The following is an 18,974-nucleotide window of genomic DNA, read 5'->3' as shown; positions in this document are numbered from 1 at the left end:
ATTCTTGACTGGCCCAGCCAGAGCCCTGACCTAGACCCAATTGAGCATCTCTGGAGAGACTTGAAAATGGCTGTCCACAAACGTCCACCATTCAACCTGAGGGAACTGGAGAGGATCTGCCATGAAGAATGGCAGAGAATGCCCAAATCCGGGTGTGAAAAACTTGTTGAGTCATTCCCAAGAAGGCTCATGGCTGTACTAGCTCAAAAGGTGCATCTACTCAATACTGAGCAAAGTGGCTGAATACTTATGACCATGTGATATTACAGTTATCCATGTTTAAGACATTTTAAAAATATCTACGTATCTGTTTTTTTCTGCCAGGATGGGGTGCAAATTATATACTATATTAATGAGCTAAAAAAGAACTTTTTTGATCTTACCAATTGGCTGCAATGAAACAAAGAGTAAAAATTTAAAGGGGTCTGAATATAGATAATATTCTGTTATAGATAATAAGGAAAAGTTCTGGAAATCCCAGTGCTATGCCGCCTTATTTAGATTCCAACTTGGTGAGAGGGGTCAGGCACCCATGATTCAGTAAATGGTATATGGTTCTTGGCACCACTACGGTTACCGAAAGCCTCCCAGGAGCAACTGGCAGATTTAACAGAGTTCTACAAGGCACTAAAGGCAAAGTTAGTGGTGACACTAGCTAAATATTTAACTTTCCTCCTGCATGGAGGCCCGGTATAGACAGCCTCCAACAAAAACGCATATCCATGTATTACCCAAGCCAGGATGCAATCAAACTGCATTAGGTTATTATCAAATAAGAAATCAAATAAGAGTAGGGCAGCGGTGACTTATATCATAAGAAGGTTAACAGTCCTTGATAGTGTTGCCCTTTAGTGATCGCCAGTGGGTATCCAATGGTGAGGGATGGATCAAGTGCTTGATAATATTATTATCACAGGTGGCTTCATGACATTTCTTGTGGCTCTTTATACAAACCCGGGAGTGGTGGTGGGTTTTGAGAACTGGGGGCGGCAAGGGGGGACTAGAACTGGGGGCAGCAGAGGGGCTAGAACTGGGGGCAGCGGGGAGGACTAGAACTAGAGCAGGAGGGAGGAACTAGAACTAGGGGGGCAGCAGGGGGGAACTTGAACTGGGGGCAGCAGGAGGGGAACTAGAACCGGTGTGATTAGTGTGATTTGTCAAGAGTAGGGTAGCGGTGACATCAAGTGCTTGATATTATTATTATCACAGGTGGCTTCATGACATTTCTTGTGGCTCTTTATACAAACCCGGGAGTGGTGGTGGGTTTTTTAGTTTTTCCCGCTGACCAAAGCAGTGTGGCAAGGATGCCCCTATGACCTCTGCTGTTTAATCTGCCACTGCTGGCTTTCATAATGTGTTACTAGAGGGATCTTTCAGGGCATACAGTTTGGGTTCCCAAGTCCAACGCAGCCTTATTTGCTGATGCTGCATTGTTGTTCATGAACGGCCCGCACACCTTTTGGATACTATACTGCAGCACATAATGGAACTTCAACAGCTCTTGGGATACCACATTAATACATCTAAATATTAAATGCTTGCCTTGCCAGGACGTAAAAAAAAATTAGGTCTAGGGATAGCCTCCAGCTCTATTACATATCTTGGCATCAACATTGGCACACAGCAGGGACCCTTTACTTCTTAAACTATTCTCCATTATTCCATAAAATAAAAACTAAGCACTGACGTGATCTCCCGATACACTTAATCGTTAAAGTTCAGCTGGTGAAAATGGTCAGTTCCACTAGGTTGCTGTACCCGCTACAGACAATTCCTCTCTTGCTCAAGAGAATCTCTGAACCGCTGGTAACGTGCCTTTTTGTGGCAAGGTAAGAGACCTTACAAAGCCTTGCGAAAACTGATGTGACCAATTTTGACAGGGGGTCTCGATTTCCCTGACGTGCGCAATTAAAACTTGGCGTGCATAAGCCGTCACTTGCTGGACTGGATACACAACACTAGTCTTTAATAATGCCTTATGACCCGGTAGCGATCCTACACTGCCATTGGTCGCAAAGAGGTCAATATTAATTAGGGATACCATTATCACATGAAAAGCCCTAAGGCAGGAGCATGGCTTATGTTTCCAATTTTCCAAACATCTACTTATCTGGCAACATCAGGAGTTTACATCAGGAAGCGACAGCAGACTTTTCACTCCATGGAGGACCGGGATATACAGAAAATACAACACATACTAAACCCAACCATGCCAAGACACACTAGTGCAGGGTCCCCATCCTGCTGCCTGCAGCTTCTAGTGCAGCAGCAGGGCCGCAATTCTATTTAATTTCTGCTGCGATTTGCGGCAAAAACAAGTAAACCAAGTAAGCACACACTCCTTGAGGACCTACCAGGATCTGTACAGAGGAGAATCTGAAGGACCTGTGATGTGATATCATCATCACATGACCCTCTGGCTTCTCCTCTATACAGCCTCCTGCGGAATAGGGCTGCTCACAGAACTGGGGGCAGGAGGGGAGAGGGAAACTAGAACTGGGGGCAGAAGGGGGGGGACTAGAACTCGGGGCAGCAGGAGGTGAACTAGAACTGGGGGCAGCAGAGGGGGGTGAACTAGAACAGGGAGCAGCATAGGGGGGACTAAAACGGGGCAGCAGGGGAATGGCTAGAATTGGGGACAGCAGGAGGGCTAGGAATGGGGGCAGCAGGGGGAGGACTAGAACTGGGGCAGCAGGGAGGGAACTAGAACTGTAGAACTGGGGGCAGCAGGTTGGAACTAGAACTAGAGGCAGCAGGGGGGCTAGAACTCTGAGCAGCAGGGGGGAACTAGAAGTGGGGGCAGCAGGGGGGGGGGGGCTAGAACTGGGGGAAGAAGGGAGGGCTAGAACTGGGGGCAGCAGGGGGAGGACTAGAACAGGGGCAGCAGGGAGGGAACTAGAACTGGGGGAAGCAGGTGGAAACTAGAACTTGGGGCAGCAGGGGGGTTAGAACTGGGGACAGCAAAGGGGAAGTAGAACTGGTGTCAGCAGGGGGGACTAGAACTGGTGTCAGCAGGGAGGGAACTAGAACTGGGGGCAGCAGGTGGGAACTAGAACTAGGGGCAGCAGGGGGACTAGAATTGGGGACAGCAAAGGGGAAGTAGAACTGGGGGCAGCAGGGAGGGACTAGAACTGGGGGCAGCAGGAGGGCTAGAAATGGGGGCAGCAGGGGGAGGACTAGAACTGGGGCAGCAGGGAGGGAACTAGAACTGGGGGCAGCAGGTGGGAACTAGAACTAGGGGCAGCAGGGGGGCCAGAACTCTGAGCAGCAGGGGGGAACTAGAACTGGGGGGGCAGCAGGGTGGATCTAGAACTGAGGGCAGCAGGAGGGGAACTAGAACCGGGGACAGCAGGAGGGGAGAATAGAACTTGGGGCAGCAGGGGGGCTAAAACTGGGGGCAGCAGGGGGGCTAAAATTGGGGGCAGCAGGGGGGCTAAAATTGGGGGCAGCAGGAGGGAACTAGAACTGGGGGCAGCAGGGGGGAACTAGAACTAGGGGCAGCAGGGGGGCTATAACTGGGGGCAGCAGGGGAAGGACTAGAACTTGGGCAGCAGGGGGGGACTCAAACTAGGGGGAGCATGGGGGTCTAGAACTGGGGGCAGCAGGGGGACTAAAACTGGGGGATGCAAGGGGCTAGAACTGTGGGCAGCAGGGGGGAACTAGAACTGGGGGCAGCAGGAGGGGGAGATTAGAACTATGGGAAGCAGGAGGGGGAGACTAGAACTGGGACCAGCAGGAGGGGGAGACTAGAACTGGCAGCAGCAGGAGGGGGAGACTAGAACTGCCGGCAGAAGGGGGGAACTAGAACTGGGGGCAGCAGGGGAAGGGCTAGAATTGGGGGCAGCAGTGGGGCTAGAACTGGGGGCAGCAGGGGGAGCTAAAGCTGGGGGCAGCAGGGGGAAATAGAACTGGGGGCAGCAGAAGGGAGATTAGAACTGGGGACAGGAGGGAGGACTAGAACTGTGGGAAGCAGGGAAGGGACTAGAACTTGGGTGCAGGAGGGGAACTAGAATTGGGAACAGGAGGGAGGGGGAACTAGAACTGGGGGCAGCAGGAGGGGGAGACTTGAACTCGGGGCAGGAGGGGGGATGAACTGGGGGCAGCAGGGGGGAGACTAGAACTTGGGGCAGCAGGAGGGGGTACTAGAACTGGAGACAGTGGTGGGGGGGTGAACTAGAACTAGAACAGGGGGCAGCGTAGGGGGGGGACTAAAACTGGGGGCAGCAGAGGGGAGGACTGGAACTGGGGGCAGCAAGGGGGAAGTAGAACTGGGGGCAGCAGGGGGGGGGACTAGAACTGGGGGCAGCAGAGGGAGGGCTAGAATTGGGGGCAGCAAAGGGGAAGTAGAACTGGGGGCAGCAGTGGGACTAGAACTGGGGGCAACAGGAGGGAGAGTAGAACTGGGGACAGGAGGGAGGGATAACTAGAACTGTGGGAAGCAGGGGAGGGACTAGAACTTGGGGCAGGAGGGGAACTAGAATTGAGAGCAGGAGGGAGGGGAACTAGAATTGGGGGCAGCATGAGGGGGAGACTACAACTGGGGACAGGAGGGGGTACGAACTGCAGGCGCAGGGGGAGACTAAAGCTTGGTGCAGCAGGAGGGAGTACTAGAACTGGAGAGTGAACTAGAACAGGGGCAGCTCTAGGGGGGGACTAAAACTGGGGGCAGCAGGGGGGAGGGCTAGAATTGGGGGCAGCAAAGGGGAAGTACAACTGGGGGAAGCAGGTGGGCTAGAACTGGGGGCAGCAGGTGGGCTAGAACTGGGGGCAGCAGGTGGGCTAGAACTGGGGGCAGAAGGGGGGAACTAGAACTGGGGACAGGAGGGAGGGGGAACTAGAACTGTGGTAAGCAGGGGAGGGACTAGAACTTGGGGCAGGAGGGGAACTAGAACTGGGGGCAGGATGGAAGGGGAACTCGAACTGGGGGCAGGAGGTAGGGGGAACTAAAACTGGGGGTAGTATTAAAGTAGTTATATTCTTGTACATAGGGGGCAGTACTATAGTAGTTATATTACTGTACATAGGGGGCATGTATATTAGACATGGACATTCAGATGGAGCATGTCCTGGAAATCTGCCCTGGCCGCTGCCTAATGCTGGACTTTACCTTTGACACTGTACATTATAGAGTTGTGAGTGTATATGCTTCTCAGACTAGGAAGGATAAAAGGGTGTTGTTTCAGAGTATCAAGCCATATTGCTTTACATCTAGAGTGTTTATGATGTGTGGTGACTTTAATAGTGTGTCCTGTAGCTTAGATCGCTCCAGTAGTCACAAGAGCTTGAGATATGATGAGACCCTCCTTAATAACATAGTCCCGCAGGCTCCTTTAGAGGATCCTTATACTCAACACTGAAAGCGTATGGCCTTCACTTATCATAAGGGCGGGAATGCCACCCGCATAGACAGGGTATACACAAAAATTGGTATGAGAACCTCCCGGTATAATATCACCCCCATAGAGTTCTCTGACCATCGTATGGTAAGTGTGTCCCTGGAGCTGGACGCTGCTGTATTATAGTAGTTCTATTCTTGTACATATGGGGCAGTATTATAGTAGTTATATTCTTGTACATAAGGGGCGGTGTTATAGTAGTTCTATTCTTGTACATAGAGAGCACTATTATGGTAGTTATATTCTTGTACATAGGGGGCTGCATTATAGCAGTTATATTCTTGTATATAGAGTGGTGGTGAACCTATGGCTGCCAGAGGCGGAACTCGGGTGCCAGAGGTGGAACTCAGAGCCCTTTCTGTCCCTTTCTGCCAGATAGGACTCATGGCTTCCTCCTGTGGTCCAGTACAGCCCAGGACTTGCCATTTTAAAGCAACATCCCTGGCTGCCAGGGTTACAGCAGAAACAAGAAGGTGTGGATAGAGACAGATTATTATTGGAGATCCTGCTCTGGGAACCTTGATTCTTCCTCTTCAGGGAACCCTGGAGGGAAGCTAAAATCCAAATTTCTCAATCATCTTTCTATTGTATTGGTGAACTCATTACACCAATGTGATTGAAACCTGAGATACAGCAGGGATTAATAAATTAGTGCTTAAATTGTCATGTTGGCACTTTGCGACATATACATGGGTTTTGGTTGTACTTTGGGCACTCTATCTCCAAAAGGTTGCCCATCACTGCTATAGGGGGCAATATTATAGTAGTTATATTCGTTTCAGCTCAGGCAGCAAAAAGGCTAGAATCTTAGGCCTTATGCAGCAGATAAGGATGAATAGGTCTACCAGAGCCCCTGCATGCAGCCAGTTATTCCCAATTACCTGCTGCAGGGGTTCAGACAATTTCCACCATCATTAATATCGTCTTGTTTGTGTGCTGTATTGTAGTCTGCTCTGAGGTCTAAGTTACTTATTATACATATGCAGTATTATGCAGTAGTGGTTTCTGTACAGGTTTACCCTGTACTATGGTTTTTGGCGCATCTAGGGTTTTGGTTAATAGTGTGGCCCCCTGAATGCGGCCCTTGGGCACCCCTTCACTGGTGGAATTGACATAAAAATACTCCTTCCTGCGGAACCAAGCATTTCAATACCTGCAGCTGCAATCTTTTTGTAGATAATAAGCTTGGACTATAGTGAACAAAATGGCTGACAATGCATTTGACAAACTTAGTGGGTTCCCCAACAGAAAGGTTCTCTATCTCTCTATTGTATAAGATGTTGTGCAATAAGGGTAACAGCCCATACCAGATGTTAGCAAAATAGTACGTAGTGTGTGTAGATGTGAATTAGTGCAATGGTGGTGGAAAAGAATCCGGGACCTGGTTCAGGACATCTGTCAGACACAAACAGTGGGGCAGATTTACTTACCCGGTCCATTCGCGATCCAGCGGCGCGTTCTCTGCGCTGGATTCGGGTCCGGTCAGGATTTACTAAGGCAGTTCCTCCGACGTCCACCAGGTGGCGCTGCTGCGCTGATGTTCCCTGGAACGCACTGGAATACACCGAGCCGGGCTGAGTAAGTGCAAGCTCCGCGACACATTTTTTGTTTTAAATGCGGCGGTTTTTCCGAATCCGTTGGGTTTTCGCTCGGCCACGCCCCCCGATTTCCGTCACGTGCATGCCAGCGCCGATGCGCCACAATCCGATCGTGTGTGCCAAAATCCCAGGGCAATTCAGGGGAAATCAGCGCAAATCGGAAATATTCAAGTAACACGTCGGGAAAACGCGAATCGGGCCCTTAGTAAATTACCCCCAGTATGTGCATGCTGATGCCGTGGAAGTGGCACGATATAGAGACACCAAAACTGCATCTTTTTCCAGGGAAATGGAGCCGGTTCATAGTAACTCTCATGCAATCAGAAATATAGAAGCTCATGTCCAAATTACACCAGACATCATGGTATCACATGCCCATTACAAATGCCCATTACAGTGCAGAAATATTTGTCGCATGAAGAATAGTGAAGCACAAAAAGGGTTGCAAAAATAAAAGGATCCAAAGAACTTTATCTAGTTTTCCGCAGTTTTATAGCTGATGTTTTAGTAACTTCTCTACATGCAATTAGTTCCACTTTAAGTGCCTCCAGTAACTGACAATCATAGCTTGAAACTAGTAGAGACCATTGAATTCTACTGCTATATCAACCAATATAAATAAACATAAGTGTGGATTGTTTTGTTCATATAAAAATAAAACATCCCCTGAAAATGATCCCCGAACCTGTCTTATTTTTGGAGAAACACTTGGCTCATTTATCATATGGTGGCCCTAAACCCTCTACAGCCACCAGATCTAGCCGTCAGGTCAGCTCTACACATGGCTTGACCAGACTACAGGCAATGACAGGTGTGGGGTAGGAACCGTTCCACTTATCCGCAGGGTGAGCCCCCCTTCAGACTCTTCCAGCCAATGGGGGAAATGCACACAATTCCTGCCTGTATGCCAAAAATTGCACCTATTTCAGGACTTGTATGCTAGATTGCAGGCATACAGCCCCTGATAAAAGTGTCCCATTGTATATTATCTCTTGTGGTGTTGACAATGCTATTAAAAACGATAATATTCCAGTAATAATCCTGGCACAAAGTCATGTTTGTGAATATTGCTAAGTGATAGGTCTAAATAGAATATAATCATATAAAATAGCTCTGCCCAAACATATCTTTTTCTTTGCAGGTGATTGCCAATCATCACATGCAAGCAATCTCCTTTGCATCAGGAGGGGATGTGGTAAGTGATCTTCTATGTTTAAAGTCCCTGTACACCAAGATGAAGGTATATTATCTGAGAACCTGACCAGTACTTTCTTCCTACTAGGATACAACAGATTATGTGGCATATGTGGCCAAGGACCCTGTTAACCAAAGAGGTACATTAATTATGCTTACAGTTGCTTGGGGGGGGGGTGACCTCTTTGCCATGGTATTATTTTAATTATATATATGAATAATATAATTTTTTACCATTAAATACCATAATCTATATGACACAGCAACTTAACAAGTATGTGTTCACATAAATCGGTTGCCATTAGTATTTTTGAGCCTAAAATCAGAACAACTGATGACAAATGATGTACCTAATGTATTTGGTCCCAGGTTGGCACTGCCATCTTATTGCTTGGCTTATGCCCTTTTTGTTCATTTGTTTTTTTTTTAATTAACGTGTGTCGTGATTAGCAAGCTATGTGGAAATAGGACCTGCTCTATCCTTTGCAGCACGGACACCCGATTCAGACATGCATAATGCATGTCTATGGTGGCCGTGAGCTAGCTGCCGTTTTTGCAGTTAGCTCACAGCTGCCATTTGTGGAGTATGATGATGCACAGATTTGAGGGGACTTATCAGGGCTTGTATACCAATTTTCTATCATTCAAGCCCACAGACAGGAATTACAACTATTTTCCCCCGTATCCAGTGGCTATATCGCCATTCTACACCTGAACTACCCTGCTGCACACTGGCCGCCGGATGAAGCAGAAGGCCAGAGTCTTTCAATGTATATGGAGCGTGCAGGGTAACAGGGTTAATGTCACATGTGTCAGTGTTTCATAATTCCCCCTCATTTTGTAAAGTATGTTTTTATAGTGGAACCTTGACATGTCTATCCATAATTTCATTCTAGATGTACAATCATAATACTTACATATATTAGAGCTTTAGCATTGAATGCCTCAGGGGAGATTTATCAAACGCCGGGGCTCCTGCACCGGTTTAAAATTGCGATTGCCACGCCCCACTCTTGTCAAAACTCCTTGCCAAAAATCTGACCTGTTATAGTTTTTCGTAAAAACCAACGTTCGTTGGTTTTTTAAAGGAACACAGGCACTGGGCAGGAACACCCCATTACTATCCTCTCCACTGGTTGCCGTTGCCCTTCCACACCCACATGGCGTGGAGGTGGCGTATTTACTATTTTAATGATTTCACCGTTTCAATAACAGAAAACTGTCATAGAAGTAGTGTTCAATCTCCCCCTTATTTCTATCCTTATGGAAACAGGGGGGTCAGCAGACTCCCACACAATGGGAAAGCTTGTTTCACCCACAAATTAATACTTTAAAGTGTATATAACCTTTAACAAACATTTCAGAAATTAGTATTACAGAATGTGCGCATAAGGAGTACCAAGGTTTCTTGTCATTGGCCCACATATATTATTAGTGAGGCAAAGACCTGAGCACGGTCTTCATAGATCTGGCGCACTCTGTACGTGGCCAAAGTGATAAACTGAGTGCATGATTTTTTTCAGGTGCAATCAGTTTAATAGCATGCAAATATGCACAGGAACGCCCCTTTCTGTGCACAGTATTGTGTTGCGGCATGCATAGTGCAGCCCCAACCCAATACCATCTCAGATACTTCATAAATACATATGCAACCAGTTTGCACATGTATTTATGTGCAATCTACACCGAAATTCTACAGCTCTCATCTCTGCAGTCTCTGTGAGTAAGTTTTCTGTTGTCTACATTCTCTGGTTGTAGACTTTGCTCCTTTATCGCACTTCTCCTGCTCCACTCTACAGTGAGCTTTTATGTAATAGTACACCTAAGTGAGCTTCTGTCTGTCCTATTAGAAATAAGTCCAAAAAATAGGCAGCACTCCAAGGTTGTAGTAAAAAACGTGAGGGTGAAGCTTTATTCCATGGCAACGTTTCGGTGGTTTAATCCACCTTAAACCACCGAAACGTTGCCATGGAATAAAGCTTCACCCTCAAGTTTTTGACTACAACCTTGGAGTGCTGCCTATTTTTTGGACTTATTTACAAAAGACCGTTTGCCACGGAACTTACGGCTTTGCACCACCTTACCATTTAAACCAGTAGTGCTGCTCCGGATTTTTCTTTTTTTCTTTTTTTCTGTCCTATTAGAAAGACAGAATTCAGCAGAGATTTTGAATAGTATATTCGATAAGAAGGAGTGGGATGATGAGGGCATGTTAAAGGTTTTGTCCGAGACTGTAAAACAAAAACATTGGGCTTCTTAAAAAAAACAAAACATGTATTCACCTCTGCAGTCCCTCCCGGCGTCCAGCGCTGTGATCTCTCTGGTCCATGTCCCATGTAAACAAACAGGGGCATGGAAGCCATGCTGCACTCAGCTCCCGGCCGCCCGGGGTGGCCTGCCATGCCCACCTGTCCAGCATAATACAATAACAGGGGGACCACAAAGGGTGAGTACATGTTTATTTTTTTAAGTAGTCCCTTACTGCCCACCAATGTTTTTTTTTACAGTCTTGGACAAACCCTGTAAGTAAATAAGTGAATAAGATCAAATCAATATAGATATAGAAATAAGATGAGTCGATAGTACAATCATGTCAATTTATGCTGTGGCTTTTCACTGTAAGGCTGAAAGCAGCAGAAGACCCTAAGCAATTTCTCCAGGAATGCAGCAGCGGATTGCAGAAAAACCTTCTGCTGAATTACCATGATGAAATCATGGCCAGGCTTTTGGGACTAGGATTATTAGTTTTTTCACAGAAAAATAAATACACATTCAAAAAAAGAGAAACAATTTAATGGATTTACAAGGCTGCATAGCTGCATGTAGAATAATTCCATATGTATAAACTGAAATATTGTGTTATTATAGGTAACGGTGTTGTGCCACTAATATCACTTACACCCTTTACACTGGATAGGGGGTCTGATCCTCATTGAACACAAGACTGGGGGACCACAAATTAAGTGCCCCCTTTGAATGGAGCAGTAGTTTGCAAGTCCATCCTGCTCTTCCTTCACTTGTATGGCTGTATCCCACAATCTATAGCATTGAATGGAGAATTGATCAAGCACTATTTTTGGGAAGCCGCTAGGGAATTAAAGAGCCCTATTTTTGTGTAGTGTTTACCACCTAATTATTGTGCTTGTGCTTGTGCTTTGTGCCAAAACTCTAGGACCTTCTTTGCCTTTATACTACTCTTTGGGTATTCAATTATTGCCAGATTTGTATAGTATTTCAATGCATTGTTTATATTGTAAATTATAGTTAAGTTATCATTGGTTAAAACGTAACTTTTTGTATTTTTCAATATAAAATTGCATGCCTGCAAAATCAACTCAAACCTGGCTCGTGTTCATTGTGATAAATCCAACTAAAATCTAGAATTGGAAGAATGCTTAACTAGTGCTAGATCTGGACGTTTTAGCTTTGCTAGTGTAACTTGTTATTGCAATCTGTAACAAATGTATTTTCTGAACAGTAGTTTATCCAAAATTTGGGTTTTAGCTCTCAATTATCTGTTTCTTTTCTTTTTCTGAAAATTACTCTTTGGTTTTGATAAATCTTACCAATGTTTTAAATCAATGGCATATTATTTTCTTATAAAGGTAGGGAAATGGGGAAATTACTACAAAAATGGTGACGAAGATAAAATGGGTGAGAAGAATGTGAATAATGATGATAGTAGGGAAAGGTTAAGGTGGCTGGGTTACATATAATCATCTGTCCACAATTTTCTTTCCTTGTTTCATACCTCAGACCTTCTGTTTGTTTCATCTTGGTGTTAATGTGTGTTTTTGTCTCTCAAATTACCCTTCTGTCCTACTTTACACCATCCCTATCCTCCCATCTGCCCCCTTGTGTCCCCAAATCATCCGCAGCTTGTCACATTCTGGAGTGCTGTGATGGGTTGGCTCAAAGTGTGATCAGCACTGTAGGACAAGCCTTTGAGTTGAGGTTCAAACAGTTCCTGCACAGTCCCCCCAAAGTGGCAGCACCCCCAGACAGGTACGATGGAATCCCAGTTTAATCAAGTTTAATCCACATTTTAGTCTTTAGGTCAAATTAAATTTTAATTAATATTCAATTAAGTACATAGTGTGTAAGACGTAAAACCCACATTTTTGAATTCTATTAATTTGATTTAACCCTTTCTCTGCCTAAGTCATATTTCATATGTCCTATCAGGTTGACTATTCAGCAGCCAAGGATGTATGTAATTTGTAACACAGTTCTGGTGTCTTCCTAAAAAGGGTATTTTAGGTTCTAGCCACTAAAGAAGCAGAGATAGCTGCAGTTAAAGATACAGTCGGGAACACCATGGGGCAGATTTACTTACCCGGTCCATTCCCGATCCAGCGGCGCGTTCTCTGCGGAGGATTCGGGTCGCAGAATCCTCGCAGAATTCACTAAGGCAGTTCCCCAGATGTCCTCTAGGTGTCGCTGCTGTGCTGAAGTTCGTCGGATTGCACTGAAGTTCACCGTCCTCCGCTGGGTGCAGGTAAGCGCTTGTCAAGCGACACTTTTTAAAAAAAAATATGGCGGTTTTTCCGAAAACATTGGTTTTTTTACGGCAACGCCCCCCGATTTCCGTTGCGTGCATGCCAGCGCCGATGCGCCACCATCCGATCGCGTGCTACAAAATCCCAGGGCAATTCAGGGAAAATCGGCGCAAATTGGAAATATTCGGATAACCCGTCGGAGAAACGCAAATCGGGCCCTTAGTAAATGACCCCCCATGTTGGTATACAGCTCCCATTGCTGAATTCACTCTGAACTGCATATATCACAGTTTCTGTTGCAGCTAGAATCACAAGATACAGATTAATAGCAGTTAGTAACATATTAAATATATCCTTGGAGACTGCCAGAACATGTGAAATATAATTGCATGGAAAGGTTTAATATATATCAAATTATAATACGATGCATCGGTGGTTGCCTGGGTAATCCCTTTTACAAAATCACCAACTCAGCTTTTCTCTAAGCCTGTACAATATAGTGACATAAGGAGGATTTGTTGTAATGTGCTTTTCTGTAACTTGTCTTTAAAGGATAGTGGTGGGAAGTGAAGACATGGCATGGGCTGCTGATGATGATCCAAATTCTGAACACAACTATTACAATAGCATACCTGGCAAAGAACCGCCTCTTGGCGGAGTACAAGACTGCAGGGTCAGGGATCAAGGTGCTACAAGTCAACCCAGCACACTGATTGCAAGTTATGGCCAGTGGACACAGGTATGAAGAGCAGTATTAATACTTTTACTAACATACTCTATTCATAAGCAAAAGAAACTCTGTAGGTAATGGGGCAGCACAGCGAGTAAGGGGCTCAAAGTCCCGACGAGGGTGCAGGCTTCAAAAAACCTGACTCAAGGGAATGCAAAGAATGGATCCAAATTTAAAAGTTGAAAACATACAATTGTCCAGAATGTGCTGATGCACTTACGTTTCTGTTAAAGGGGTTGTCCACTTTCAGCAAATAATTGACATTGTTTCTGTAATAAAAAGTTATACAATTTTCTAATATACTTTCTGTATCAATTCCTCACGGCTTTCTAGATCTCTCCCTGCTGTCCTTCTATAGAAAGCATCTATATTCATTTATAGTGGTTAGAAATCTGTCCATGGTCATGTGATGGACGTGCAAGTACACGAGCTGTTATTATCACAGAGAGTAATCACAGTCATGGGATACTAACAGCTTGTGCTCCTGTGTGTCCATAAACATAGAAGCTTTCTATAGAAGGACAGCAAGCAGATCTATAAAACTGTGAGGAATTGATACAAAAAGTATATTGGAAAATTGTATAACTTTTCCTTCCACAAACCATATCAATTATTTGCTGAAAGCAGACAACCCTTTTAAGTAAGAAGTTTTGGGTCTGAATAACAATACCTTCACCAAAGTTTCCACCATAAAACCAGGCAGGCAAAATTCTTCTAGCATTCATCAAATCAAGACTCGTCTATCAGAGAAGCATGACTAATCTCTTTATAGAACATTTTTCCACTACCGTAAGAAGCCGAGGTCAATGGTGGTATTCATCTTTACGTCACCTAAATGCTCAGGCCCTGAGAGCAGGGTGCTAGGGATAGATTCACCAACATCGTGCGCCAGAGATCCTGCATGTGTCGCTTCCCCACTGAGGTCCGCCTGAGTTCACCTTCTTCTCCCCGGTGCTTGTAAGTGTATGTCTTGCGACACAATTTACTATGTTAAATCCTGCGCGTTGTCTGAATCCATCGGGTCGTCCGACGGCCCGGGCCCCCCACCCGGTTTGTGTCACGTGAAAGCTGGCGCCAATACACCAAAATCCGATCACTTGCTCCAAAAACCCCTGTTAAATGCTGCGCTAATCGGAAATCGTCGGGAAATCCGACGAAAATGGGCTCCGCGGACCCTTAGTAAATTAACCCCTATTGTGTCACGTGCTCTATGTTTAATGAAGACTGTGTGCCAGTATTCAATAATCTGGTGCACTTCACACATTAGTGAGGAAAACTGCACTTAGTGCCGTTTGCAAGGTCGGCTCCAGGGTTCAGTAGGCCCCTGAGCGATAGAGCCTCAGTGGGCCCCTTTGCAGTAAACTCACATAGCGGCATTAAAAATTCAGAAACTAAAACAAACAGTCTCCTGTTCCCTAAAATATTCCCTAGTTTATCATACCAAACAGCCCCCTCCTGGTTATTTTATACACAACTCCCCTCACCCCTATGAATTCCTTATGTACAGCCTTATGTGGGCCTCCCAGCAGCTCTGGGCATTCAAAGTGTGGCACCGGCCCTGGCAGTTTGCACTTCTTTTGATAAATGTAGGTCTAAGTGTCTCATCAATTTACCTGGACAACCACTTCATGGCTGCGCCTCCTAAATATTTCCACTTTTGCGTGATACCACTCACAGTTGGTGCCATCTCTAGAAAAAGTTTTACAAACTGATTTCTTGCAATGGTGGAATCCTATTACAATCTAATATGTTAGATATCAGTGATCTCTTTGCACTGGCTCAGGGGTGAATTTTATATGTACATGTATCTATCATTGGTATTGTCTATGTTAATAATATTTATCAATGTATATGCTTTTCTAGATATTCACTTATCATGTCATATCTTGCAGCAGGTAGGATCTCCAGCCAGACGAGCACCAGTAACACACTCTGCATCACAGTGGGAATTGGAGGACCATGGTAAGATTGTACTAAAAGTTTGTATTATTGTATTTTGACTGTTGCCTATCCTCCTAAGCCTTTCTAAAGATAGACAGAATAATCAATATCATAATGAATGGGAAACATACATTTTCTTATTTAATAATACATTATTATTATTTTCCTTTATTAGGGTCAACAAATGATATTTGCCATGGAAGCAATGGGCATGCTTTAGGACTAAGAGACTATGAAGAACACATGTATGTCAACACACAGACCATTGACGAGCTTAATACAGAAAAAGAGCCTTATATGATCCCAGAGGATAGTCCAAAGAAGGATATTTTCGATATGAGTAAGTGGATATATATGTTTAGTCTATCTGTCCTGAAGGAATCTTTACCTATTCAGTTAATGGGGGACATTTACATAAAGTGTCGGTATCTGCATTGGCTTTGTTACCGACCTGCTCTCGGAAAGGAGACACATTTAATATTGCGGAGCTGTGCAGTTACATTTCTGGCGCCGGGACCATTTTCTGTCCCTGGGACCAAAATCTGTCCCGAGCACCAGAAATGTGTCCAACAGTCGGAGAACAGGCAACAGTGCAATAGTATTGTTTTGTGTCCCTGCTAGATCAAATTTCTTTTGGTCTACTTTCCACCAGTTTACAGCGGCCAAAAATGGCTGCGACATATTAATTGTGTCTGAGTTTCTACTCCGCCAAAGCCATGTCCCTTTTCGGAGAAGATTTGGAGCAGGCGGAAAAAGTCATTTTTTTCTGGCACCGCCAGCTAACAAATAGGTCGGAGAACAGAACAAAACTGGCGGAAAGGCCATAGTACATGTCCCCCAATGTCTTTCATCTGTTAAACTAACAAAAATGCACCTAAAACAGTCTCAAAAGTGATTGTAATGCAGTTGTAACCGCAACATGTGACTGCACCCTCAGATACCTGTAAGTTATTGATGTTTTTCTGGCATCTGGTGCTAATTTCCTTCCTTATCTGACAAAATCTATTCACCTGGAAGGCTAAAGTTGGATTTACATGTTTTGGTGATCACAGTACAGTGTCGTCTCTGCTACGTATCAAGAAACTAGAACTCTGTGCATCATATATCAATATTATGCATGGAGTTCAGTCCCCAGCATAGTGATCAGTCCGTGGCACTTCTCATGTCTATGATCTGCGGCTAATAATACAAAAATGTGAATCCTGGCACATGGTCAGGATTTTGCATCAATATTTTTATGCCAAAACCAAGAATGGATTATAAAATTTTTCTGTGTAGGTTTTTCTTCTGGTTTAGGCATAAAAATAGTAATGCTAAATACTGATCAAATACTGATCATGTGGACATACCCTAAGGGCTCTTTCGCACTGGCGTTGTTTTACACGTCTGTGGTTTAGTGATGCCTTACTGAACCATTGTTTTCTATAGGCGTTTTTACATTGGCCTGTCTTTTATCCATCTACTTTGGTAATTTAGCAATTTCTCTTTTTCCTTGTGTTAAATGTTTTTTTTTTCCATCTCATTTTTTGCAACATTTGTTACAAATGTCTCACAAATGTCTTGAGTCACTTCTTTCCATTTTTTAAGCTTCCCTTAAGTATGGTTTAATCTGGAGTTTTTTGCACCAAAAAATGTTGCAAATGTTAGACAATTTGAAAAGATAAATGTCATTTGCGAGATTTAGAAGATTTGGAACAGTAGATGAATGTTTCTTACTGGCGATAAACTAATGTACAGTGGACTTCAGTTCTTATTTCAAAAGTCCCCAAAAACTCGCAAAAATTGCAGAGCGTCAAAAAAAGCTGCAAAAAAAGACAGAAAAAAAGGGAAGAGAAATAAGAAATAACAACCCCTATGATTCCTTCCATGTGTTCTTTACTCAATCAGCCAACAATTTGGTCAGTGCCTCCTGTGCCCACAAAGAAAAACTGGTAACTTTAAAACATTGGCCAGTCCAGAATCCTAATCTAAGGGCACATTCCCATGGCCGTCTGCGGGGACGTACATGCGGCCGCAAATTTGCACCGATCCGGCCTGCACACCGCAAAAAAAATAGAGCATGCTCTATCTTTCGGCGTGTATGCGGCCGTGCGCCGTTATTCTCTATCCTCTGTGTGAATGTACCCTGTGTGAATGTACCCTAAACCAATACCCAGAATAAAACCAGAAACCTCTGGAAATCCTTGATGACTAAGTTATTGTCACAAAACTGTGGAAGAGACTAGAAGAAGAGTTGATCAAAATCCCACCAGAGTAGTGTGAGAGACTAGTGATGTCCTTTGGCCATAGATGTTTCCCTCATAATAACCATGTTTCCCTCATTTATCCTACCAATCCACATGTTTTGCTGCGCCTAATAATATTCACCTTTTGCAAATTTTCATTCAGGCGCAAAAACAGGCACAAAAGCACACCAGCCTGAAGGTGGCGTAAACTGAGAAGTAACACTGAGCTCTTGTGCAGAGCAGCTTATCCCCAGCAGAAGAGCTGAGCCAGACACTACAGACACTACGTGTAGCCTCTGTTTACAGTTCAGGAGCTTCTGTTTACAAAACAATCTGCAAAAGCAGCAGCTCAGAGCAGGAGAGAAGAGAAGTTTGTAGGATTTTGAAGATACTACAGAGAAGTGTCCCCTGTGTAGCAGGATGACCACATTGGCGTCTAAGGAGGATACTGGCCAGAATTACAGGGGGGCAGCAGAAGATCAGCACTGGGGGATCCCAGGGCTCTGCTGTGAGTGTCATTTTCATGCTGGGGTGTGGGAGAGAAGCAGAGAGGAGCTGGTAGCAGGATCACATATAAGTGCCAGAATCTAACATTGTGCCTAAACTGCTCCTAAATTGCGTCAAAAGTAAAGTGATTAATAAGAGGCAGGAACTCAACTCATCAAAGTTGTAGCTTGTGATAATTCAGGCGCAACAATGCGCCAGAATATATGCGCAGAAAAGTGATACATCTGGCCCTTTGTTCTCTAATTTTGATCTCCAGTATATGTTATATCTGTCTGTGTATGTGTCATATTAAACATATTTGCCTAGAATACATAATCGTTTCCTAATGTAGAATAACCTGAGAGAGCAGTAAAAAGTCATGAAAATGTATATCATTGTCAAGAATGCTTTGGTATGAGATTACTAACCCAGAAATGTTTAGAGTGAATTTCTTATTAAATATAAAACACTCACAAAAGCCAGCCAGTAGAATTTATATTAAATTTACTTTCCCGTTAATGTGTAATTAGCTCTGGCCATTATCAGTAATGACTGCATTTGTCAGTATATGTAGACAGAGGGAGTTGCCCCTTTGAAAAGGAACAGAAACTGTCTGTGATATGTGGAACAATACACATCAAATGCACCACAAAGTATACAAATGTCAGATAGGCCTGACCAAACAGTAAAAGAACAAGTGTACATACTGTACAGTGAAGGCCGACTGGACAATATTAGCAAAAAGAGAGATATCAATGGTAGAGAGTAAATGTCTGATACAGTTAAAGAGCACAAAGAGCAACCTAAATTTTAAAAAATAAATATGAAAGTACTTGAATCAACATTGATTGGTAATAAAATTCCAGTTGACTATTTGTTATTTTCTATCACAATCTGAAGGGTAG

At 44.3% G+C, this 18,974-nt stretch overlaps 1 protein-coding gene across 1 annotated transcript in view; it reads left to right on the top strand.

Annotated features, from left to right (window-relative positions):
• The window catches only part of SHC2 (SHC adaptor protein 2), a 38,714-nt gene that overhangs the window by 10,316 nt on the left and 9,424 nt on the right, over window positions 1-18,974 (top strand). Inside the window, exons 5-10 of the mRNA XM_072110913.1 lie at window positions 8,136-8,189; window positions 8,277-8,328; window positions 12,067-12,193; window positions 13,240-13,426; window positions 15,310-15,379; window positions 15,534-15,698. Coding sequence (XP_071967014.1) covers window positions 8,136-8,189; window positions 8,277-8,328; window positions 12,067-12,193; window positions 13,240-13,426; window positions 15,310-15,379; window positions 15,534-15,698 — 655 coding nt within the window. The remainder of the gene's footprint in view (window positions 1-8,135; window positions 8,190-8,276; window positions 8,329-12,066; window positions 12,194-13,239; window positions 13,427-15,309; window positions 15,380-15,533; window positions 15,699-18,974) is intronic.

The sequence above is a fragment of the Engystomops pustulosus genome, chromosome 1 (assembly GCF_040894005.1).
Source record: "Engystomops pustulosus chromosome 1, aEngPut4.maternal, whole genome shotgun sequence".
In the NCBI taxonomy this organism is placed as follows: domain Eukaryota; kingdom Metazoa; phylum Chordata; class Amphibia; order Anura; family Leptodactylidae; genus Engystomops; species Engystomops pustulosus.
This window is presented reverse-complemented; position numbering and strand designations above follow the sequence as displayed.